This window comes from Artibeus jamaicensis, unplaced genomic scaffold, assembly GCF_021234435.1.
Source record: "Artibeus jamaicensis isolate MK-2021 breed Jamaican fruit bat unplaced genomic scaffold, CSHL_Jam_final contig_76, whole genome shotgun sequence".
In the NCBI taxonomy this organism is placed as follows: Eukaryota; Metazoa; Chordata; class Mammalia; order Chiroptera; family Phyllostomidae; genus Artibeus; species Artibeus jamaicensis.
The window spans coordinates 2,749,314-2,774,147 of record NW_026521954.1 but is presented as its reverse complement, the minus strand read 5'-3'; the positions used below and the strand labels follow the sequence as shown (position 1 = coordinate 2,774,147).

Here is a 24,834-nt window from a genome sequence, read left to right as displayed (position 1 = left end):
AAGCGCCTACGATCACAACTCTTCCGGACCTCACCCTGTGTGCGTCTTTACCTGGCTGTCCATTCGTATCCTTTCAAAAGCCTTTATGACGATTCCCTGAGTTCCATGAGCCATTCTGGAAAACTACCCAACCTGAGGAGGGGTCGTGGGAACCTCCAGTGTATAGCTAGTCGGCCAGAAGTACGGGTGTCCTGGACTCATGCTTGGCGTCCAAGTGGAACCGAGCCCTTGACCTGTGGGATCTTTGCTAACTCCAGGTGGTCAGTGTCAGAACTGAAAGAAGCTGAAAGGCATCCAGTTGGTGTCCTCAGAGAACTGGAAAACTGCCTGGTGTGGAAACCCTCACACTTGGCGTCAGAGGAGTAGAAACAGATCATTCTATTAGCTACATTACGTTCCTAATCATCAGTCTCACCATGAAGCCAAACATCTCAGATGATTACATTCGAGTAAAAGGTTCAAGGTGATGACTTGTGTGCAGGAAGAGTGACTGCCCACTCATCTGCAATAACAGGGGCTCCCAGCAATTCATCAAACACCTAACTACGTACTGAGCTTATGCAACATGCCGACAATCAAGCCAGGCTCTGGGTTAGAATGACAACTTTCTCTGCTGTCTAAGCCACTAAGGCATGCACACACAGATTATTAAGCTAGTTCTCCACTGAAACTACTCTTCCTTCTGTCGCCGGAATGCCCCGAGCATTCCCAGAAGACCATGGTACTCCGAGGGCTGGCGTGGAGAGAGCCTGTGGCCAAGCGTGATCGGCCCCTTGCCCACTGCATCCAGAAGGCCTCGTTTCTCATCTGGCTTGGGCCTCTGGGGAAGTTCGCGGGGGAAGCTGTTCAGGGAACAGCAGGAAAACTTCTTGCTCACTCCCTCTCGACACAGCAACCTCCAGCCTCCACATCTCGCTGGCTGGTGCTGAAACGTGCTTACAAGAAATGTGGACTGTGCGCTGAACCAGGTACCAAAACGGATGAGGTGGTCTTCCGAAGACATCGTTATCCTCATACATTCACCAACGACGACAGCATCGCTGTGGAAGACCTGCTTGAAAATGCCTTCACATATTCCTCTGGGGGCGTCTTTACTTGGATGATCACTAACCATGTCTCTCCTTAAAGGTTATTCTAAGCTGAAAATACTCACGAGTATCCCAGCATGATTAATAGAAGGCAAAAAAGCCACTTCTAAAGACGTAAAATATAACTACACTGTAAGACAGCCAAATAGTCAAGTAAATTCTGATGCCTCTGCTTACCACAGGGCAGCATTAAAAAGAAATTAACTCTCGAAGCCAAGCTAATACTGTAGCCTGGGGAGAGAATTACAGCTGTCTCCCTGGAGACCTTTCTCCCCAAGGCAAGACGGCACGCAGCCCAAACTCAGCTTTCATCAGCAGATCTGGGAATCCCATCACTCATTCCCGTCTGGCTCGGAGAACCCTCTGACTAGACATCGTTATGAAGCTCCCCACCCTCCATAGAGACTGCCTGCCCCCCATTAATCCTTGGAAGAGAAACAATGGCACAGCAAATACAGAGATAACTTTTGGACTGGCTCAAAGACAAAGAGGCCCGCTCTCTCCACATCCCGGTCTCCTAAAACAGAACTGCCCTTTGTTGCTGATGACTTCTACCAATTTGGAAAGGAGGTCTCCTTAGCACGAGTGCTGTTGTGTCACCTGCCTTTAGGTGTAGCTGAACTGAAAGGACACCCACACTTCCTCGCTTGCTCAACAAAGCAGTGACTGCAGACACCGCGCTGTGCCTGGTGGCTGCCTCCCTTGGTCAGCGCGAGTCCAACCAGGACACCCAGGGAGCCTACAGGCAGGAGACAGAAACCACTCAGGCCGTTCGAACGGAGGGGAGAGCCTGTAAAGAACCGTCACCAGGAAACTAAAGGTGCCAAAGGGAACACGGAGAGGTTATCCTGAAGGCAGCCATTGCAAGGCAGGGCTGTGCCCTGTAGGGCTGAGGGACCAGAGGACAACGCTGCCTGTGAGTGTCAGAAAACCCGCAAGGTGGGGTCAGAACTGAGGCTGATCCAGGACGACGCTCACAGGAGTAGGAAGCAAGTTTCTTCTTCCTCCTCCAGACCCGCAGTCTCCTTCTAGTCGGAGCCCAAGAGGCAGCGAACTGAGAAGCAGAAATGTGCTTTAGGGGCCCTGGTAATGCGGACAGAGCTGAGACACAGGTAGGAAAGGAGATCACTCTGCCTTTTCCCCGACTTCCTACAGCAGCCACGGAATCGCCGGGTCCTGTTCTGCGTGCAGAACTGCTCCAGTCCCCTCCGGGAAAGAGCCAGTCATGCCGGGTCCCCCACCCACATCTCAGGTCCGGTCCCTTTTCTTTTTTTTGAACAGCCCACTAAAGATGTAAGGCCATTCTTAGCTCGAGGCCATCGTTTGTCAGCCTCCACTTTCCATTCACACCTGTGTCTTTTCTCCTCCATTAAGAAGCCAGATGTTTAAGGACAGAGAAGAGGCCCTGGAGTCCGGTCTCCCTGCCAACCGGGGTTATTCCGACCCTCCATCCCCCCTGGTCAGAAGGGGGAGGTCCCAGGAGTCAGTTCATGCCCTGCCAGGACTGGCTCGGTCACCTGGGCGCAAATCACACCCTCTGTCCTCGGGTCACAATCTCTAAAATGAGAGGATAAGAGACTTTGGTGACTAAACCACCTTTTCCATTTAAAACCCTGTGAGACAGAGTTTTGCACATTTTAACTAATCTACCCCAGCGTTACTCAGGCACCCCACATTAAGCACTGTATTAGAAAGAAATCAAAACAAAACCACAAAATAATACTGGCCGGGAAAGGAGCAGGACTTGCGTATGGCAATAGCCCTTCTAGGGACTTAAACCAGGGACTTGTGAGGAAAAACCAGTTGGGAGTATCCAAGGAGGAGAGAGTAGAAAAAACATTCTGTGTACCTACATTTGACACTCTATTCTTTAGATACAAGTTCCCTGAGATCTTAATTAGAGAAAACAGTTAATCAAAGATAAACTCATTCTAAAACTTATGAATAATCTATGGCATGATAAAATTTTATTAAAAATTATTCATCAAAAACAGAGGGGATGCATAAAATTACTCATCAAAAACAGAGGAGGCCTCCTGGGCAGAGAGGCCCTGCTGTACGAACCGCAAGCTTTGTGCTCCATGTGTGTGCCTTACGGCACCAGGGTTCAACATCGGGAAGCCGCTTTAAAGGCGCATACGTGCAGCGGCTGCTGTTGATGACAAAGGAATCCGACCTGCATCAGCGCAGGCCCGGTGGGCTCTGCATCTGATGAGGGTGGCTTATTAAAAGTAATTCCATTTTTTTCCTTAAAAGCAGAAAGAGCAATGTCCTATTGTCACTAATTTAAATTAACGAGAGCAGCAAGCATCTCCCAGTCTGTCCCAGGCCTGCATTTCCAGGAAGGAAAGGGTTCCCGTCAAGTCTGGAAACGCTCTCCTGGAAGTTCCCAGGGTGCATTGGCGCAGGAAAACCTTGTCGGATTCCCAATGGACCCTAGAGGGGTCTTTCCCCCTCAAGGAAAGCCGGTGCCGCCTCACCTCCGTCGTGCTCCACTGCGCACTGCCATGGAAACCCCAGGGCAGACCCCCACTTAGGGGTCAGATATCCTCGGACTATGCCGCCCGCCCACTTTCCTTTCTCACGGGAAGCAGGTGGGGGACCAGCACCCCCCACTGCCTGTCGGCAACAAGGGTCCGTGTCCCAGAGGATGGACCCACCACTGCCACAGAGGAGAGAAGAGTCCCTAGTAACAGTCCCCTATGTTCAGAAAGGATGTTGCTGCTTCTGATTCCTCGATAAAAGCATAAGGAGAACGCTCTCCAGGGCCCTATGAGTAAAAAGACAGCTGTGGCCAGGCATCAGCACGGGTCCCTGAACCCTCCGCAACCCCCTCAGCCTTGGACAGGCATTCTGTCAGGCCCACAGAGATGAGATGACAGGTGGATACTTTGGTCACCTGCCCCAGGGGTAAAATGCCAGCCGGCTGTACAGCCCGGAGCCACTCCCACCCGGGAGGACGAGGGTGGGAGCAGAGCGGGCAGTCTGGGTGCTCCCCAGGGCTCTCAGAGACCCCTTTCACTACACCCCGTGTCCGGAGCCTTCCTGTGCACCTCACTGAGATCAGGGGTAAGTGAAACACAGAATGGCGCAGAGAGCAGAGGGAGCCAGCCCTCCCTGTGCGGGGCAATAACGCAAATGCGCCCCAAGGGACGCCAAAGGCAGACACGACTCAGGAGCAAGACAAAAACTTCGGCCTGGGAGCAACAAAGAGGCAACATCGAGGACCAACACCCGACCACGGGACGGCCACTCCTGCATAACGAGACGTTTCTCCAAATCAATTCTGGGGGCCAGTGTGGGGTGTCACAGCCAGATCACCGCCTCACCCCAGGTACATTTACTCCGACAGGAGTTGCTTCAGGCAAATCAAAACCACTTGAAAACCTTAAGAAAATGCTAAACCCAAAATAACTTTATATAAGGTCTGAAATTACACGGCTTAGTGAAGCACTGAGAATTCCTAGAAAGGTGCTGTGCCTTTCAAGACTCTGATCTACATATATTTCCTTTCATTTTAACCACATCAAGAAATCCCCTAAGAGAGGCCATTTTCTCAGAAGGAGAGTTACACAGGAGAGTGCGAAATAGAGCCATTTTCACAAGCAAGATGAAACACTTACGTTTTATTCACGCAAAGTGAAAACCCCTTTCCTTTGCAGCATTACAAATTGAATTTGCTCTTGTAAATTTGCTGTTTTTTTTTTAAAAAAAAAAGAGGACCAAAAGCAAAAAAAAAAAGAAAGTTAAAAAGGCAGATCTTAAGGGATCAATGGACACAAACAGAACCTTCCTCCCGCAAACATCCCTTTCACTTCCTGCCAAGTGCAGTCCAGCGCAGCCCCCCCCACCCCCGCCCCCATGCCATGAGCTTGCTGAGGCTCTGACAGCTGAGAGGGAACCTGAGTGAATTTCTAAATTACACTTCTCTGCAAACACTGAGCAAGAATAAGAAGTGGTTTAAAGCACAGGGGCAAACCCAGCCCACCTCTCGAAAGCAGAGCCAAGGCCATGGAACCTCATGTACGCTGCCACCACTGGGGGCAGAGGAGGGCAGGCTCTTCCTGCTTTGAAGGACAGCTGAACTCAGTGCCCAGAGCAGTGCTCAGTGCCTCTCCGCCTCTGCATCCAATGAGAATCTGCTCCTCAAACCTCCCTGAGGTCTGGCCCCGCCCTGTGTTTGAAAGGAAGCCCTGTAATTAGCTTCATCTGCTAGCTAGCGGCTAGTCTATTGCTTTAACAAATCAAGAGCCAACATTCATTAAGCATTTGCCATGACCCCGCCCGTACCAATTACCGTACACACACAGGCACACATACACATGCTTTGTGGTCCTTACCATGATCTGCATTTCACAGATAGTAGAAACTGAGGCTCAGAGCTTGAATAATTTAGTCAACTAGAGTTTGAACCATTTTTTTCTTCCCCAGCATGTAGCATTTGGCCTCACGTTGAAGGGCGGGGCTGAAAACCTCATCAGTGAATTTACTCACAGCCTTAGGAAAACACAGCCCCCCGAGCTGTACGTGTACGGTATACAATGATTTTCACCTTGGCTGCTGCCTTAAAAAACAAACGTGGAGGACAGGAACCAGGGGCGCACCAAGCATCTTCTACCCTTCCGTCAAGGCTAAACATTTTTAATAACAAGCAAACATCATCAGGTATTTTCCTTGTAGAAATTAATCAAATCCTGTCAACGCAGCAACTGCAGTGCTACAGCTCTGCCGAGCAAGGGGTTGACAGGTGTGTGACACGTTCAATCTGGCCACTCGTCCCCCTGGGGCACCCGGCCCAGCTGTCACCATTCGTCACTGTTACAAAAGCTCGAAGACACAGCTGTGCTCCCAGGAAGGACTACCCTGCCGGCAGTCAGAGGCCACCTCGCCTTTCTCTGGCCATTTCTCGAGTCTGGTTCCAGCAGTGTTCTCTGACTGATGAACACTTCACCATTTTCCCTTCTGGCTTAGAACTTACAACTGAACCAAAACGCTCTCAAAGCCATGAATGCCCAGCCTCGGAGACCAAGGCTGGGGCATAACCCAAGGCAGAGCCCTCTGAGAGCACTGCACGCTTTAATAAACCAGAGTGCCCGAGAGCGGAACCCAGAGAGTGGATCCCCTCTCTGCTGTCTGGCGCTTTTGCCTGCCTTTGCAGTGTTCTCATCCCTTTTCAGTGAAGCAATAGCTAATCATCCTATAGCTCACCCCTAAATTCTAGGAGAACTTCAGGTGCATGGAGAGTTGCCAGAGATTAACTATACAGTTGACCCCTGAACAACACGGGAGTTAGGGGCTCCGACCACCCGAGTGGTCGAAAATCCACGTGTAACTTAAGTCGGCATTCACTCCAATTTCCACCTGCAGATAGAAAATACAGTTGACCCTTGAACAACGCGGGTTTGCACTGCTTGGGTTCATGTGGACCGTGGGGTCAGCTGTGATCCAACAGTTGGGTCCACTTCATGGAGCCCCGTTACTTAACAACGACATCCAAGTTGTCAGTGATAACTGCCGCTTTTTAGTTAGAAAAGCTAACTAATAGCTTTCTTACTTTAGTAAGAAAGTTCTGATATTGGAAAACCGGAACTTTCTGGCTTCCAGTCATCCTGAAGAACATGTAATTCACAACACATCTAAGTAAGAAGCACTTCTGTAAATAACAGATTTTTAGCAGAATTTCAGAAAAAAACCATGCACACGCATTGAATGGAATTTTGACACGACCAGATGTTTCATGTGCTAAAAAAGCTGAGCCAACCCCAAGCCCCAGAACCTCCTGGTGTTCATCACTTGCTGATCTAGCACTTGTCATTCAAGGTCATACAAGCGCTCCCTTCATGCAAGCCCCCCATGAAGAAAGTACCGACAGGGGTGCGTGTGAAGTGGCCAAGACCCAACCGAGTGAAACACAGGATTAAAACAGGCTGCAAAGAGGGGAAGATGAAGCGTGAGGGTTCAGTGAGCTGGGAACTGAGGTGAGTGAGGATGAGGAGGAGGAATGTGCAGAAATCAGAGGCAGGATGCAGAACTGACCAAAGGTTTGAGGGACAGACGCCAAGAAGGGGAGTAGCATGGAGGGTTCATGAGCTGAGGACATAGCGATACACCGTAGTTTTTCACATTTCTAAAGGAAGTCTGTCGTTGCTGTGAGTTCAGTGAAGTGCGGTCAACACGGAGACCACGCTCTGGTGTTAAGCTAAAACCGGGCACCTGGTCGGGTGGCAAGCGCCCACGCCACCCCAGGGCACTCACCGGCCATTGTCCCGGCCGACGCCCCACACGCGGATGCTCACGATGGGCTGTGAGTGGAGCACGGTGCGGTCCATGGGGTCCACCAGGCTGAGCATGTCGTTCTCCAGGACCAGGTACATGTCTTTGCCCTGAATTTAATGAGAAAACGCGTTACCTACCTTCAGAAGTGCACGGCCTGCAGGGTCTGCGGCCGCCCAGGGATGGCGCTTCAACGATCAAGAGAAGCCGCCCCTGGGGCCTGTGATGTCTTCCTGAGAGAAGGCTCCTCTCCTGAGTAAAATACAAATCTTTCACATTTCCCTCACACCCCGAATTCCTCTCCCCCTCTCCAAGTTCTCTGAAATGTGTCCCCAGCCTGCTTTCTGGCCGGCTCTGTTTTTTATTATTCACACTTCTGCATCTTTAAGAAAAACGGGTAATGGCGGGTCCCCTGGGGACTCTGGTCTTTCACTAACTCCACTCTGCATCCTCTGAGAACCGAGCCCTCCCTGCTCCTTGCCTTAGGCCAGACCCCCGCAGGCACCCCCCCCCACACAGGCCCTTCTTTGACCCACAGTGTCACCGCCTTCTCCACGTTCACACGGCTCCCCATCTGTATGGCTGGGCTGGCGAACAGCAGAACCAGCTTTGGGACATTTCCTGGTGGCACCACAGCTGACATCTCCACGCCTTGACCACAGCTCAGGCAACGTGCCACGTGCCCAAGGCACCCTGGCTCACGACCTCTCTAACTTGCCCCGACAGCGGGGTATGTTATCATTCAGCTGGCTGTGGGGCAGGGCCTCTGTCTGTCTGTGGCCACTTCAAGGTCGCGGCTGTGTCCAGACCTTGGGCAAAGAGCCAGCCCTAAATTAGCTAGTTTGCGGATTAGCTCCGACTGGGGTGCAGTCCCGGAGAGACTCAGCGGCCCAACACCTCACGGAGGCTGGGTAACTGGCCAGCAGCTGAGCGGCGGCTGGCAGGGACACTGGGAGCCAAGCTGCCCTCCCCCTCACGGCCCTTCAGCTACACCCTGGGCGCCTTTCCTCCGGGCTTCAGTCCAGCGCTGCCGCACAGTGGCGCTCGGGAGCCGCGGCACCACTGGGGGCTGGGAGGCGGAGACCCGAGCAGGTGCTGGGCTGCCCTGGGGTCAGCCAGGTGGTGTGCGCTGTGAGATAACTGACAGCTGCCAGGGACTTCGGTGCCTTCTTCTTCTCTCCGTCCCTTCCCACCGGGAATGAAGCGCTGACTGCAGCCTAAAGGAGGTCTTCAGCCAGACCCACTAGTGAAAGGCCCCACACAACTCCCACGGGTGGGCAGCAGCCCCCTTCTGTGCAGCTGCTTCAGGGCAAACACCTGGCGGGCGCTAGCAGGCTCTGAAGGGCTTACCGTGGCTGACAATCTCGCCTGGTGTGTTAGCCATGCGTTTTAGTACATGACCTACAGTGAGGTCCAGTGCTCCCTCACTGAGCTCCTTTGATGCCCTTTCTCTGGGCTGGTCTGGCTTAAAAACCACAGCTGGTTCTCCCAAAGGGGCAGACGCTCTGTTCACTGGGAGCGACCAAGTTACTCACGTAGCAACACTATTGCAAATACTCCCACTACGCTTGTTGGACAGGTCTCCGAGCACAGTGGGAACTGGCTTATTCTATTTCATATGATTCGTATAGATATTTCATATTTATACTTATTCTCCTTTCTGAAACTATCTCTGCTCATATTTCAAGGTGGAATTATTTTGTTCTAAGTGAGAAAGAATACATAGGTATCTATTTCAAAACTCATGTATAATGTTGATGTTCAGGTTGTAAATAAAGAAGACTGTGTTATAAAGGATGGTTTTCCAACTTTCAGAGCAGCGCCATCAATATTTCTATGTCTGGGTGGGGGTCACATCCCCCTGTCAGCTTCCCAGAAAACTGCTCTTATGTCCCGGCATGCCCAATTTGCACAGATATTTAAGGGGTTTTTCTGGACCCTAAAGCCCACAGTGAGTTCCTGGGGACCCAGAGATCTCAGGTTGGATGGACCCTGTTATGTAGGCGCTGAGAGACCTTCTCTCCCAGGGACCTCACAGTGCTGACTGGCAGATCGCGGCGTGCGTGCCGCCTGCGCTGCCGACCTCAACGGGAAAATGCGCCTGGTACGTGCCTGCAGTGCCCCTCAGCACCACGCACGGCCCGCAGGGCTCGGGGCTTCCTGAGGCCCAGCAGAACAGAGCCAAGCCTGCCGTCCCACCCCTCCAGGGCTCCTTACCTCTCCCCAAATGCCGACCGTATCCCGGATGTCGTTTTTGCAGTAAGAAAGCTGCCGGATGCAGTTGTTGACAGCCACGCTGCTTTTCCCGGGGGCGAGGTCCTCCTCTGCCATCTCCACCCATCCCAGCGAGCGCACAGCAAAACACTGGAAGAGAGAGAGCACGGCGCCGCTCAGCGGCCAGTCTGTGTGGGCTCCCTGAAGCCTCTACAAGGCCTGCCTGGTAGGTCTCTGACTGCCACGTGATGGTTGGTTGTCTAATCCTTTGTTGTTGGAAAATAAGTCGTGACTTTCTGGCTACTAGAAAATGTGGTGATAAATGTCTTCTTGCCTAACTTTCTGAGTGTGGGCTCAGGGTGTTGTTTTTTTTTGGAATAGGTCACTAGAAGTGGAATTATAGGGCTAATGGACGCACACAAAATCTCAAGTTCTTTTATCTATTAAAAGGCAGGGTTTTTTTTTTAATAGTGCGAAGTGCAAGCCCCCAGGCCCTGTTAGTTGTCAGCACCCAGAAAAGGACAATAGGAGAGGAAGTGAATGAGAGCCTTGTTGGGCACTCGAGTGACAAGGAGGCAAGAGGCATCCCCTGACTCCCAGAAGCGAAGGGGACCGGCAGCAGGTGTTCTCAGGGCAGGAGGCCGCAGGTCCCGCCGCACGTCGTCAGCGCTCAGGCCTGCAGCAGGGACGGGCCTGAGAGGCACCTCAGGGCACAGGTCCCACATGCTCCTTCATCACGTAGAGGTGTTTGGGGTAGACGCTCCTCATCTTAAAGTTCAGGTATTCGATTTAAAAAAATATATATCAAAAGCATTATGTGCATATTGCGGCAAGTAAAACACCCAAAGGTGTATAAAGAAAGGAATCCCTGGGACACAATGCAGGGTGTGTGTGTGGGGGGCGCTGGATGGGGGGCGGGTGTTGCTGTGGCATCTGCCTTGCTGTCATTGCCAGGTGCCCAGTGGCTGGAACAGGGTCCTTCACCTGACCCTGCAGCCCAGGTTCCTGATCCCGCAAGGGCTGGGGCCCCTCCCAAGCTGCAAATCACCTGAAGACATCACCTTCACAGGATAGGAGGCATCTTAAAGTTTCCCAAAGTGAATGTCACAATGAAATGAGGAAATGCAGCGAACGGCCCCAAAGTGACCACATTCAGTGGTGTTCGACCTTCCCCGTCTTGGCCTCCAGACCCAGGCTCCTTCCCAGATTGCCAATCACAGCTTCTCAGGGGAACCCCCTCCCCCAAATACCAAGGACAATCTCGGTAAGCAGGGTGCAAGCACGGTGCACGGGATCCACGCGTCCCACAGGGAGAAGTGCTGAGGTGCCTGCCTGCGGAACCACCGGGAGCAGAGCCATGGCCATGGGCTGATGCTGCACACGGCCGTTTGCAGCTTCACCGAGGGGAGAAGGCCGTCCTGGCAACAGGACCCGCCCCCTGGGGAGAGGTTCTGGGAGATGCCCTCCCACATCATCCGCGGGTGAGCGTCCACTACACTGCAACTGCTCGGAGGAGAAACGATGTCCACAGGCACGGGGCTGGCTTGTGACCCAGGAGGGCCTGCTCTGGTCCGCAGCTGCGCTGGCTTTTAGCTGCTGGCCTGCCTGCCCGCTGCGGCTCTGCCTCGTTAGTCCCAGACCACGTTGCGTTTCTCCAAGTGGGCCGGCCCGCATGGCGCAGGCGCATGAAACAGCACACATTCTTCACTTTAGTAAGACGCACCGACCTCATTGGCCAGAGCCCAGAAGTACCCCTTCCTGCCTCTCTAGGCAGCACTGTGCTGTTCTCTAACCCCCTCCTTTGCTGGCTCCCGACTCAGTCCCTATTCAGTAGAATCATAAGGCAACCACCGACCCCACCCTGTCATTTCCATCTCTTTACCTACCAGCTCCACATCCCCCTCCTGCCTCAAAAAGAAATAGACACTCTCTTGATTTGGACATTTATGTTACCCCAACCTACTGTAATAGCAGAACATACAGGCAAACTTCAAATGTTAAAGATATTAACTCACTTCATCCTCACCTCAACCGTCTGAGGTTGATACTCAGTTAACTAAACCCATTTTATAGATGAGGAAAGTGAGTGAAGTACAAAGCCATTAAGAGGTGGGCCTAGCATTCCAACCCAGGCGGTCTGACCTGGGGCTCCCACTCCCAGCCACTCTGCCCTGTGGCTGACGCTGTCCTGCAGGGCCAGGGCCGGACGGGACCAGCCCCACAGAGAAGCCTCCAGAACACAGACAGCGCGGTCGGCAGTCTCCAGTATGTGGCTCTAGCGTAGGGAGCGCCTGGTTCAAAGCTTAGCTCTTAGATTTGCTGGGGCTGTGATTGTGGGCGGTAGTTTACAAAGTCCCAATTTTTTTTTTCTTGTAAAAGCAGAAACAGCAATCGTTACCTCAGAGGGTTCTCATGAGAAGAGAAAATAATGTAATAATAGCTAGAGAATCCAGCACATAGAAGACACTTGATGGATATTTGCTGATGAAAGAGCAAACGAACGCAGTGCCACATAAATCCTAGCGGGCGGAGTGGAAGGGGGAATGGAAGGAGCACGTGTCTGTAATTGGGTGGCCACACATTCTGACTGTCCCCAGGACAGCTCCGGTTTGTGTTTGCTGTTGCAGCAAAATTATTAAAAACAGCTTCTTTTATTCACAAAAGTGTCCCAACTCGATTCATAAATTATTATAGTCATTGTAGTCAAAATTCCAGTGCACTCAGACTCTGGTATGGAAATAGCCTTGGGTACTGAGGTGTGCCATGTGGAAATGGGGTTCAAAGTCAACAGGAGCTCTCTCCTCGGGCATCTGGGGGGTCCTGGGCGGAGGTGGTGGGAGGTGGAGGGTGAAACCTAGGAAACCAGTATTGCTGTGGATGCCCTTAAGACTAGAAGCCAGGAACATATTTCTTCATTTTCTCTAACTGCCTGCTACAAAATCCTACAGGATTTTGAATATTCCAAAAGACTGAATATTTATTATTAACAATAGGAAAGGTAAAAAAAAAAAATACTGGCTGCTTTTTGACCTGAGTCCAAGAACACGTGGATTTCTAACTAAACCAGCTGACGGAAAATCAAGGGTATTTTTCTTGGCTAAGAAATGCAGGTGGATAACTAATCCGACCACAGCACATTCAGTACATTGTTTTGTCACGCTGACAAAGAGCCCTAAATATATTATGATAGTGATTTCATTTTAAGCAATTTTCCTGTGCAATCTTGCTATTGCAATTTAGCCTCTGCTTTGAAAAGCTTCACCACGGGAGTAAACGAAAACTGGGTGCCATGGGGAAAACAGAGATCCGCCAGGGAGAGAGCATGGCTTCCTCCCACTGGGTGGAGCAGCACAGAGCAACCTGTGCTGTTTGCTGCTGCCCCCGTGTGGCCATGGAGGTTTATAACCGCTATCACTTTTCCTTCAGCAGGGTAGTTCATGGCTTCTGTACTAATCAGCTCTGGGAATAAATACTCGTTTCAGAGTATGGGAAGAGTTAAAAATATTTAATAAACCTGCCTTTAAAAGTGCTTTTGCGGTTTTGTGTTTGAACAAAGGTCAATATTTGCACTTGGACTGATGGTCATTCTTCAATAGCTCTTAACCAAACAGCCACTATGAGGGAGGGTTCAGAGCACGGACCCTGTCACCAGGTGAACCTGGATGCAGCCACGACCCCGCTGTTTCTCGGCTGCTGACTCTGGGAAAGTCCCTTCGGGTCTCCGAGTCTCAGCTTCTTCACTTGTGAAACAGGAATAACAACAGCACCAGACTGAAGCACTCGGTGAGCGGACCAAATGAGATAATGTTGGCCCAGGGCGGAGCACACTGCCCGGCATATAGTAAGAACCCACTAAAGGCTTATTATTACTGATAAATGTTAACTCTTTTCTATGTGTGGATTTTAAAGATTTCTCTAGTTTAACAGATGTCAGCCAAGGCCGGCGTCTGGAGGGGGGAGAGGCACTGTCGTTCGTGGTATGTGTGGACATACCACCCAGAGGGCTCTGGTAAGACCCAGAAACCGCAACCCGTCCCCACAGTTTCTGATTCAGCAGGTGACGGTAAGGTTCAAGGACCCGCATTTCTAACCGGCTCCCATGTGATGCTGCAGTGGTGGGATGGGGGCTACACCTGGAGGACCACTGATGTGGGCAGACAGCCCCTTTCCTTACCCGAAGTCATGCTGAGCCCATGACTGGTCCCGAAAGTAAAGTCTGGGTTCAAGTCCCAGGACTGCCAACTCACTACCTGTGACCTGGGGCAAGTGTGTGAACCCCTCTGTGCCTCGGTTTCCTCGTTATAAATGTCCATGCTAAAAACACCTGCCTCACAACAGCCTGGCACACGTTGTGAGGACCACCTGGGCTAAACGAGTTTGCAGCTGCTCCTGTTGCTGTCGTCAGTTATTATGGGCATTGAAGGGACACAGCTCTTAGCCTGAGGCTTCCTTCTCTCCCATATGTTCTCGCCTCCTCTGCACTGAAATGGAAACACACGTCCTGTTAGTAATTTCTATTTCTTTGAATCCTACTTCAATGGAGACATCCGCCTGGAGCGAACCTCCTCCTAAAATACATGCAGAAGAAACACAATGCAGAGCCTTGGTTTTCTATGACCGGACAGTCCTGGGTCCACATTCCTACACAGCCATGGGCAGGTGTTCAGCCTCCACGAATCTAAGCTGACTCAGTTGAAGAATGATAATACCTCTAGGAGACCCAAAGGAAGCGAGGAGGGTAAAGTGGCTGGTACCTCACAGACCCTCAGCACATGCTCACCTCCTTCTCCTCTCTCTGGCTCCAGGACACACGCCTTTCATTCTTTGTTTTCCCACATTTGGTTTTTCCTTCCCCAGAGCGTTAAGGAGGGCAAATAAGATGAGGACATGCTGGCAGAACACTCAGGGGCCTGGTTCCTCGGTCATAAGGTGGGGCGGGGTGGGGGAAGGGGGAGATGAGGAAACTGGAGCTACGGAAGGAAGCGGAGGGCATGAACCTCACCTCCACCCGGCGAGCCAGCCTTGGTGCGCGGCACTACCGAGGACGGTGCGTGAATAAGCTAATGTCCTCCGAGCAGTGCATTCAATGCCCACAACGGGGCCGATGCTCTGCAGCTATTGAGGGATGATGACAAAAAGGTAAATGATCTTAGAATCGACAGCAACACTAAATTATAAATATTAAAAACTAAAAAAGTTCACAGAGAAAAGCTACAGTTTGGCCTAGCATTACACATGTAATCCTAATTAACACTCGTTCATAGGAATTACTTACCACTTAAGCCTAATTACCCTGCAGCACAATAACAACTGCACTCAAGTCAATAAACATTTATTGAGTGCCTATTAGTTCCTGGAGACACAGAGATGAGTCGGGCACGGCCTGCTCTTGAGGAGCGTGTAACACAGCAGGTGTGCGATGGGAATGCACAGCGCGGCATCAGGAATCGGGGGCGCGGAGGCACACACACCCTGCGCGCTCACTCGAGAGTTTTTTTTAACTCAGAGAGAGAGGGTTAGGGCAGCTTCCTGGAGGATTCGGCATTGAGCTGGACCTTGTGGGATGGATGGATTCATTTACTAAACAAATACTTTACTGATACCTACTGTATACCAGGCACTGAAGACACACGGAGGAGCCCAACAGAACACACGCTCTGCTCTGAGTCGTGTTTCCAGCTGGAAGGGCACATTCATTTGGCCGCCACACCAAGGGTCATATGGCCCCATGGACATGGATCACGATGAGTAAGGCACGGTGGTAAGTAGGGAGGGGCAGTGAGCATAGTGATGTAGGGCCAGGAATTCAAGTCACTGCCCTAGGACCAAATCCCAGATTGGCCACTTATTCGTGGTGTGATTCAAGCCACGTCACCCAGTCGTGTTTAGCCCCAGTTTCCTCCTCTGTTGCGGTGAGGACAGTGGGACAAACCTCCCAGGGCCTGGCACAGTTAGAGGGATGGTTTGTACTAAGCTCCTTTGTAGGGCCTGGCCCAAGGGCACGGTTGAGAAAAGCTGAGCACTACCTTCTCCAGGAGTCTGATTCCCGTCAGATGTATCTGGATTGGGGAGCGTTGCCCACGGCCAGTCAGTTCTGTTCCGTTTTCCTAACTAGTGATCAAACATCAACAAGGATAAACCTTGGGTGGCTGGGGGGCAGAGAGAGGCGGGGCCTGCTGAGGGCTGGGGAGGTCCATGGACAGGCTTCTGGACGTTCCTGAAGGACCATGAAAGACTGTGTGTATCTGCATCTTATGGAAAGAGTGTCCAGCCAGGATGCCCAACCCACGGCCTGCAGGCCACATGCAGCCCAGGATGGCTATGAATGTGGCCCAACACAAAATCATAAATTTAGTTAAAACATTATTAGGTTTTTTGTGATTATATGTCTCAATGTACCTAACGTGTGGCCCAAGACAACTCTTCTTCTTCCAGTGTGGCCCAGAGATGCCAAAAGGTTGGACACTTTCACCAGCTTTCCGAAGTCTCTGCGACTACCAGGTACTTTAAAAGAATTCCAGGGAGGGTTGGTACCACGGTACTCACTGCCGTCCATTCAGACACGTGGACTGGGGTAGAAAAAGCTTACTAGATGACACCAGAGTTCTTTTTTGAGAAGCAATTGAGGAAATGGCTGGATGATCAAGAACTTAGGGGAAAAGGAATGGGTCTGAAAGGGAAACAGGGGAGAGAGAAAAGGCCGCACAACCTCCGGGGAAGCCCAGCCTCGAGGGGCCGCCGGGTCTGCGTGACTCGTAAAGATGAGGGCGGTCCAATACCCAGGTTTGAAAGCCAGGAACGGTTCTGATGCAACGGAAGCCCCTCCATGTCACCTCCACTGCGCCAGCAGAAGCCAGTGACAAAGACATGGCTGATGGTGTCGGGGGGCATCAAAGGAGAAGGGCGTGCCCCCCCCCTCCCGGAGAGACCTCCTCTGCACAGACCTTTCGTACCCGAGCCCTTGGCGCAGGTGGGAAAAAAACCACATGTGTTCTTGCTCTATGTGACTATGAGGAAGGGCCTTTTAAATAATCACAGAGCCCACCTATGATTGGTGGTGGACCCTTGTTCTATTTCCTATTGGTGGTCAGAATAATGTAGCTACTTAGGTTCCATTCATTACATTTGATATCCTATACGCTGGATGTTTCCCTAGGAGTTAAGACCAGCCCTCTGCCCCTTCACTTCAGGCACTGGAGACAGCACGGACCTGATTTCTGTCCGGAGGCAGGGCTTTGGGCTGCCCAGACTTTGCTGAGAAATAACGCAGCCAGTAAGCAAAGGGCTGTGACCTCAAACAGCTTGCAGAGAGTCAGTTCTAAAAAATGCATAGGCTTTTCAAGGTTCAAAATATCTTCCTCGGATGTTGCCTTCGTAATTCGGTGTTCGTGGTCATTACACGTGGGAATGTAGATTACTGTCATTACAGACACAAACTGAAATGAAATTAGGCTTTATTTGCCGTGGCTTGTCTGTGAAAACAATGAAGTGCTCTCTAAATGCAGCGCCTCGATGGGCTCCGTCACAGGTGCCTGGGGACTCGGGAGTGGAGCCTGACCCAGTTCTCCATCCGGCTGAAGCAAGGAACCAGCCTGCTTAATTATTCAGTGTGGCAATGACCTCAGCAACCAGGGGGGACCCAGAGAGCATTTCTACACTGACCCCAATGAGCGCTTCAGCTGTTCCTGCTGCAGCCTCCTCCCTGCCCCCCCCCCCCCCACTGTCCCCACAAACTGTCTGCAACGCGGTGAGCATTTGGGCAGAAAACAAGATGCCTGGCCCTTTGGGGTTTGGAGCCCATGAGTGCCATTACCTTAACTTTCTCCCTTTTCTATTTTTCAGAGCAAGACAACCCTACTGGAAAAGTGGAATGCTGACATTTATGCTGACAGAGTCTTCTGTAAAGCAGACAGTTATAATAATAGTAACGTCCGTGTAGTACTTATAATGCACCGAGTGCCAAAGGTTGAGCTATAACCTGAGTATCAAAGTATTGTCTAGGATGGCCATCTCCTTGACTACCTGCTCACCATATATACCCATGATGTCAAATACTTCCCTCTACATATCTTTTTTACAAGTTTTTAAAAATTTATTTATTTATTTATTTTTAGAGAGAAGAGAAGGGAGAAAGAAAAAGAAGGAGGGAAATGTCAATGTGTGGTTACCTCTCATGCATCCCAGGCATGTGCCCTGACTGGGAATTGAACTGGTGACCCTTTGGTTTGCAGGCCCATGCTCAATCCACTGAGCTACATCAGCCAGGGCTACATATCTTATTTAATCAACTTAACCCATATGGCAACACACGAACTAGATGTTATATCATTCCTATTTTACAGATGAAGAAACGGAGGCACGGAGAATTTGTTATGGCTTGGGGCAGTATATAAATAAACTTGGGCCTGGGAAAGTACCAGGTGGCCAGAAGGTGTCAAAATCACTGTTCCACAAACACAACTGATCAAGGTTTGGCCTCAATACGACATTCCCTTCCAACCTTCCCTTCCCGAGGTGGTGACAATGAGCAACACCAGCATCTTGCCCCCCACAGGGCAGATAAGGAGATAGTTGCCAAGCAACCTGATAAAAGGAGGAAGTCCCTGCACCCAGACATGGAAAATTCCGCTCCCTGAACACTTCACAAGTCTGCCTTGGACAGCCAGCCCCCAGCCAGTTCAGAGGACTGTCCTTCCTCTGTGCTGCCTCTCTGTGCTCAAGCATAAGCTGAATGAAATCTGGAAATTTCTCTGGGGTTTCCTCTTGATTTCTATCTTGGCAGAGCCAACAACCTTGATGCCAGTAACATCCTCAAAATTCCTATGTTGAAGCTCTTAACACCCAGTGTGACTGTATTTGGATGTAGGGCCTTTAAAGGAGTTATTAAGATGAAATAAAGGCGTAGGGTAGACCCTAATCCGGTAAGACAGGTCCTCATAAGAGGAAGGGATGCAAGAAGTTTCTGTGCTCAGAGGAAAGACCACGTGAGAAGCCAGTAAGAAGGCAGCTGTCTGCAAACCAAAGAAACAGCCTGTAGGGGAAACCAATCCTGGCAACACCTTGATCTTGAACTTCGAACTCCCGTATTAAACCCTTAGTCTGTGTTATTTTGTTACGGTAGCCTCAGTAGACTAATATAGTTGCGCATAAACTTAAGGTGACCCACGCACATACGGTGAAGCTGGCATTCAAACCCAAGTTCATATACTGACAAATTCCTGTCACCATGCCATGCTACCTCCTAGGAGCGCAACGATGCTGAGTCTCCTGGGCAGAGATCGGGGCACACCACACTCTGCAAATGGGGACCTCTGAGAGGACCTACAAACCCTCCCCATCATGCGGTGTACCCATGCACAACCCCTCCCCCAAAATCTTATGTACTTGCCAGCTAGACCAGGCTAATAACAAAAGTCAGGGAGACCTGGTCACACTGTGATGTAGTCCCAGATGGCTCACGGCCAGGAGCACACTGAACAGAAGAAAGTACCTTGGAATAGGGAATAAGCATTTCAAAGTGCCCCAGGTCTAGATGTAGTGCTTCAGGCTTGCCTTGAGACTTCTCGGAGGTATATGGGAGCGCGAATGGTAGGCATTAATGAGCCCTGATGGGGTCTGGGTGACCTGTGCACACTGTCCACCGGGGGGCGCCAGCCACCACACTCCTTTCCTTTCTTCCCCCAACACCTGAGGGAACACCTGGTAACAGATCACACTGAGAGTAAGGCGTCTCCAGGGAGGCAGAGGACATACAGCTGCAATCACCTGAGGCCTGTGGTCTGTCCATCACACTGCAGTTTGCAGTGTGTTCTGTGATATCCCAGGGTTCAGGGACAACCTGAGGGAGGGGCCAAGGGGCGCCCAGTGTGGGGCTGGGGCCTCTGGGCCTTCTCAGCCAGACCCCTGCTCTTTCCCCACACAAAAGGCTTTCTGCCCCTGACGGAAGGCCGGAGCCCCCGGCACTGAGAAATCCTGTACGATGCTGGTCCACGGGGACTCTCGTTAATCTGCTCAGCAGGGTGAACTGTCATTTCATTACGAACAACTTATATAAATTTAAAAATAAAAATCAGAATGTCAATTAATTAATTTACAGAAAGAAATGCACGTCTGGACAGATGCTAGGGCTGGCTAACAAGAGGACGTGTTTTCTGGGGGAAATCCACTCCCGTTTTTAATCACCAGCCCACTGCAGGCTGATGTGCAGAAACGCGAGCTGAGAGCTTCCCGACGGCCAGGGTCCCTGGTGGTTCATCGCCAGTGTGACAGGGAGACAGGCCTCCGGCTGTGATTTAGTACTGAAACAGTCGCTTGTATTAGTCATTTCCTGCCCAGGAACCAGGCTGCTATTCAGAGGCCTATTTTTATCAATGGAAAAGTTCAGCGGAGGTGGGTTCAAAGATGAGACACAGCTCCCTGCTCGTTCAGTGTCCCAGAACAAATTAAGTGTATGTGCTGGTTAAACATAACCTTGCAGGCACATCGCACTGAACACGTTCATGAGATTGCCATCATTGTGTTAGCAGTGGCCACTTCTCCAGTGTCATCTGTGCTGAGTATTTCACATCCAAAACTAAGGGCCTACCCTTGGTGGGAAAGGCGTGAAGGCGGAGCTGACGTTTATGGATCACTCCCCAGCTACCACGGGCTTTCCGTGTTCCCACAGCCCTGCAAAGTATGGGCTGCGTTTGCTGTTTCACATCCAAGAAACTGAAGTTCAGAGAACTTAGCTGAATCGCCCAAGGCCACGCAGTGAGAAAGCAGCAGCTTAGCGTTTCATCAGAGATTTGACCCTCAGGGTAGATTATTATACTGACTTCAGTGAAGAGGAAGTCAGCTCGGTCAAGCTCAGCAAGGACCAGATGTAACCCGAGCCTAGTCCTGGTCCCACTATTCTCTGTTCTACGTTGGTTCTACAGACAGGGACGCTCCACCCACAGGCGGCTCTGGGGACCTCCGATCGCCCACCACTCCGAGTGCCCAGATCAGACTCCATGCTCCGTAACTTTAGTGTCAAATAAAGAACCTGAGCTGGGAACAGACCGAGGTATGAGTGAGAGTCCTGGGCCACCACTCCCTGGCTGTGCCCCTGGCAAGTTAAATGTCACCTGTTTCTGCATCTTTGGAGAAATAACCCTGCCCTTGCAGGTGCTGTGAGGACTCCAGGGGGTGTGTGCTGGACCCAGCAGGAAGCCTGGCACAGGCATTGTGACTACAGCAAAGTGCCCATAGCCTGCGCTCTAAAGCTAGAGCACCAGGTTTGAGTCCCAGATCCCCCACTTAATCCCCGAGTGACACAGGGCAACCACTGACCTGCCGTGTGCCTCAACTTCTGCCCTGTACAATGGAGACAACAATAGTACTTATGTTCTGAGAAACATCGGGAATTTGACCCAGCAATTCCACTGCTAGGATTATATCCTAAGAACCCTGAAACACCAATGCAAAAGAACCTATGCACCCCAATGTTCATAGAAACACAATTTACAATAGCCAAGAGTTGGAAGCAACCTAGGTGCCCATCAGTAAATGAATGGATCAAAAAACGATGGTACATTTACATAATGGAATTCTATGCAGCAGAGAGAAAGAAGGAGCTCCTACCCTTGCAACAGCATGGATGGAACTGGAAAGCATTATGCTGAGTGAAATAAACCAGGCAGTGAAAGACAAATACCATACGGTCTCACCTTTGACAGGAACCGAAACAACAAAACAAATGAGCAGGCAAAATATAACCAAAGACACTGAAATAGAGAACAGGGGACAGTGATCAGAAGGGAGAGGGGAGGGAATTTCAGGGGAAAAAAGGGAAGGATTTACAGGACACATGGACAAAAACTAAGGGGGGTGGAAATGGGAGGGAGTGGGGAGCATGGGGGTGGGGTGGGGTGGGCTGGGAGTAAAAGACAAAACTGTACTTGAGTAACAAATACAAAAAAAGAAACATCGGGAGTAACAAAAGGTATCATACATCTAATGTGCTTAGAATGGTACAAGGTGAGTGTTCAGAGTGTGTGCAATTATTATGACTAGCTCTAAATTATCAACAAATCCTGATCTAGGGCCGCCAAGAAATACGAGTTGTATAAAAATACCCATTTACACTGTAATGGGGGGAGGGCCAGTCAGGTGTCATGTGCTTCCAAGGACGTGCACGTGAGACCTGAGGGCCAGGCCTTCCAGAGGGCTAACCTCTGCCCAGGGCCCAACCCAGTCTGGACCAGGAGCCCCGCCTTCACTGGCAGGCGAAGCCTGCACTCAGGCCTGCAGACTGGAGCCCACGGCCAGGGTCCTGGGACACCGGGCCGAGGGGCCCCTGCCATGTCTGCAGTCTGGTTCCTCACTGACGTGCTGGGCACCCTGCTGGACCCAGAGTCCCGTCCTGGGGCTGAGCCCCCAAAGACAGCTCTATGCTAATTTCCTCTCTAGGTGCCAGTGGGGTCTGGACAGCTCACTGTCACGATGTCCCTCTATCCCAACCCTGACCCTGAACTTCGGACCATCAGGGTCCTGTGCTACAAAGACCCGCTCGTCAGACGGTGCCCTCTGGACATGGGGAGACTGCTGAGCCTTTGGAGAGTAGGCCCTGGACCACCCTGTACTCACCCAAGCAATAGGCGCATGTGCAGAACTCAGTATTGTGTTGAACTGTCCAAAATTCAAAGGCTTCTATTGTAGACTGTTTCTTATATAATATGAAATGGTGGTGCTGACAAAGGCTGGGGGTAGAAGAGGGACTCCTTACACCTGACACCTGTCATGTCCGACTAGGGCACCTGTCAACCCACCTGGTCAAATCCCCAGTCATGACCCCTCCCCGAGAGCCCCATCCGGCTGCAGCCCAAGGCCGAAGTTAGCTCTGAGTCACCGCAAAGCGTCCCTAAGAAATGATGTGACAGTTACCACAGAGACTTCTCCTGGTGGGACAGCCAACATGTTACACAAAAGGGACCTTCTGCTGCTGGAGACACTCGAACGCCAACCAAAGCCGAATTTATGTCAATAAATCCTGGATTTATAGCCCACACTTTCAGAGCTTGAACAGGAGCCCATGTAAGTCCAGGCCAAACAGCTAGGCTGGCAGGATCCCCCTTCTATTCCTGCAGAAGAGCAGCAGATGTCTCCACGGCTGGGAAACCGTTCTTATACCCTGAACGTGTAAATGGTATTTTAGTCCTCCCCTACAGGAGCTGCAGTAGACCGGGGGCAAGTTGTACGGTCCACAAGGCAGATTTACACCACAGATCCTGTGTCTGCTGCTGCTGAGACACGTTTCTTGCCGAGCAAGCACTGAGTAAGCCGTAATGAATACCCAAACTTGTGTGTAAAGTAGGCCATGCTGTGCTGCTGGGGAAGCAAGACGGCCCTATGAGCTGTAGGGGAGACATTGATGATTCAAAGACAGGAGCAGAAAGGGCCTGAAGTCAGGAGCCAGGCCGTGCCCTCTGGGCTGGGGGCTGGGGGGCTGGGGGCCTGGGGCAGCAGGGAGCAGCCAGGGCGGGAACACTGGGCAGATGGGGAATTACACAGTCCAATCTCAACTAGTGACAAGTTTATTTGTAATATGGAATTGCAATGCTGGAATAAAAAGAAGGGTATCATTCTTTTTAAAAAATATGTATTTTATTGATTATGCTATTACAGTTGCCCCATTTTTTCCCTCTTGACTCACCTCTGCCTGGTACCCCATTCCCTCCAGCAGTCCCCCCTTAATCCATCTCTATGGGTTGTACATGTAAGTTCTTTGGCTTCTCCATTTCCTATGCTATTCTTAACCTCTCCCTGTCTATTTTGTGCCTACCATTTATGCTCCTTATTCCCTGTACCCTTTCCCCCATTCTCCTCCCTCCCCATCCCAGTGGATAACCCTCCGTGCAATCTCCATATCTAGGATTCTGTTCCTGTTTTGGTTAGAAAAAGAAGATAACCAAAACTACGAACATTAAAATGGCAACAAATTCACAACTCTCAACAACTGAATCCGACACGCAGACTAAGCAGGTAAAGGAGAGCATCCTTCTGAGCAGCGGCCAGCCACAAGCATGCGCTACAGGCAGCGTCTGAGGCAACTCGGAACTCACCGATCCCCATTCGGAAATGCGCCCCGCAGACAACTCCACTCAGAATGTGGCCACTTGGGTCCTGAATAAAGTCCTTTCGCTGAATGGCTCACGTGCAAATACAGACAGTCCACACTATTTGTAGATTTCGTGTTTCCTAATTTAGCTGCTCACCGAAATTTACTTGAAACCCTAAAATGAACACTTGTGGTCACTTGCAAACATTTAAAGAGTGGCAAAAACTAGCGTTGCATGAGGCACGCATCCCTAGCACAGGCTGAACAAGGTCACGCGCTGCCTTCTCACTTCAGCTTTCGTGCTGCAAAGAAGCATCCTTCTCATGATCGCTGAGTGCCTTGTTTTTGCATTTTTGTGCTTTTTGTCAGTGACTTTGCCGTTTAAAATGTGCCACCCCCTCACCCAAGCATAGTGCTGGGGTGCTGTCCAGTGCCCCCAAGTTCGAGGAGGCTGGGATGTACTTCGTGGAGAAAATATGCATGTCACACAAGCTTTGTTTAGGCGTGAGTTGTAGACTATTGGCTGTGAGTTTAACGTGAATGAACCAACGATCTACATTGAATAAGGTGCCTTGAAACAGAAACGCACATAAAACAAGGTTACGCGTTGAGGGGCTGAGGAAACGCTGTGACAGGGGGCTCACGGGGTCCTGGCCCCATGTCTCCTGGAGTGGCAGCGGTCCAGCATTTGCTACCTCGGTGTTGGTGGCACCTTCACAGAACTTACAGAACTATAGCCAGAACTGAGAAACGACTGCATCTGTCTGCCCTGAGTGCCAGGCCGGGGGCAGTGAAGGGGGACTAGGAACCATGAAACCCCGAGTTCTTGTCCTGGTGCTGCTATGAACTGGTGACTTTCAGAGTATCGCCTGATTTATCTAGGCCTCATCGTCCTCATCTGACAAATGAGAGAGAAGGGGTAGTTGGGGAGGGAGAGGGTTTGGGCTAAAAGATCTCTTGGGACCTCTCCGCCTGTAAAACATCTCTCAGACATTTCACGCCGTCCTGTCCCCATCCGTCACTCACGTGGCTCCAGCCACACTGGCCTCCAGGCTGGTCCCTCCTCCCCCAGGTGTGTGCTTACCTTGGGCTTTCCCCCTCTACCCAGTTCCCTCCCCCACCTCTTACCTGGTGTCACCTTCTCAGGTGACCTTCCCTGACTATTAAAAGCTGCACGCC

At 51.0% G+C, this 24,834-nt stretch overlaps 1 protein-coding gene across 7 annotated transcripts in view; it reads right to left on the bottom strand.

Annotated features, from left to right (window-relative positions):
* Nucleotides 1-24,834, bottom strand: part of APBB2 (amyloid beta precursor protein binding family B member 2) — a 318,379-nt gene that overhangs the window by 58,793 nt on the left and 234,752 nt on the right. For all 7 annotated transcript variants that reach the window (XM_053672308.1, XM_037138053.2, XM_037138057.2 and 4 more), the window contains 2 exons: nt 9,579-9,725; nt 7,344-7,471 (listed from right to left, as the gene is read on the bottom strand). In XM_053672308.1, coding sequence (XP_053528283.1) covers nt 7,344-7,471; nt 9,579-9,725 — 275 coding nt within the window. The remainder of the gene's footprint in view (nt 1-7,343; nt 7,472-9,578; nt 9,726-24,834) is intronic.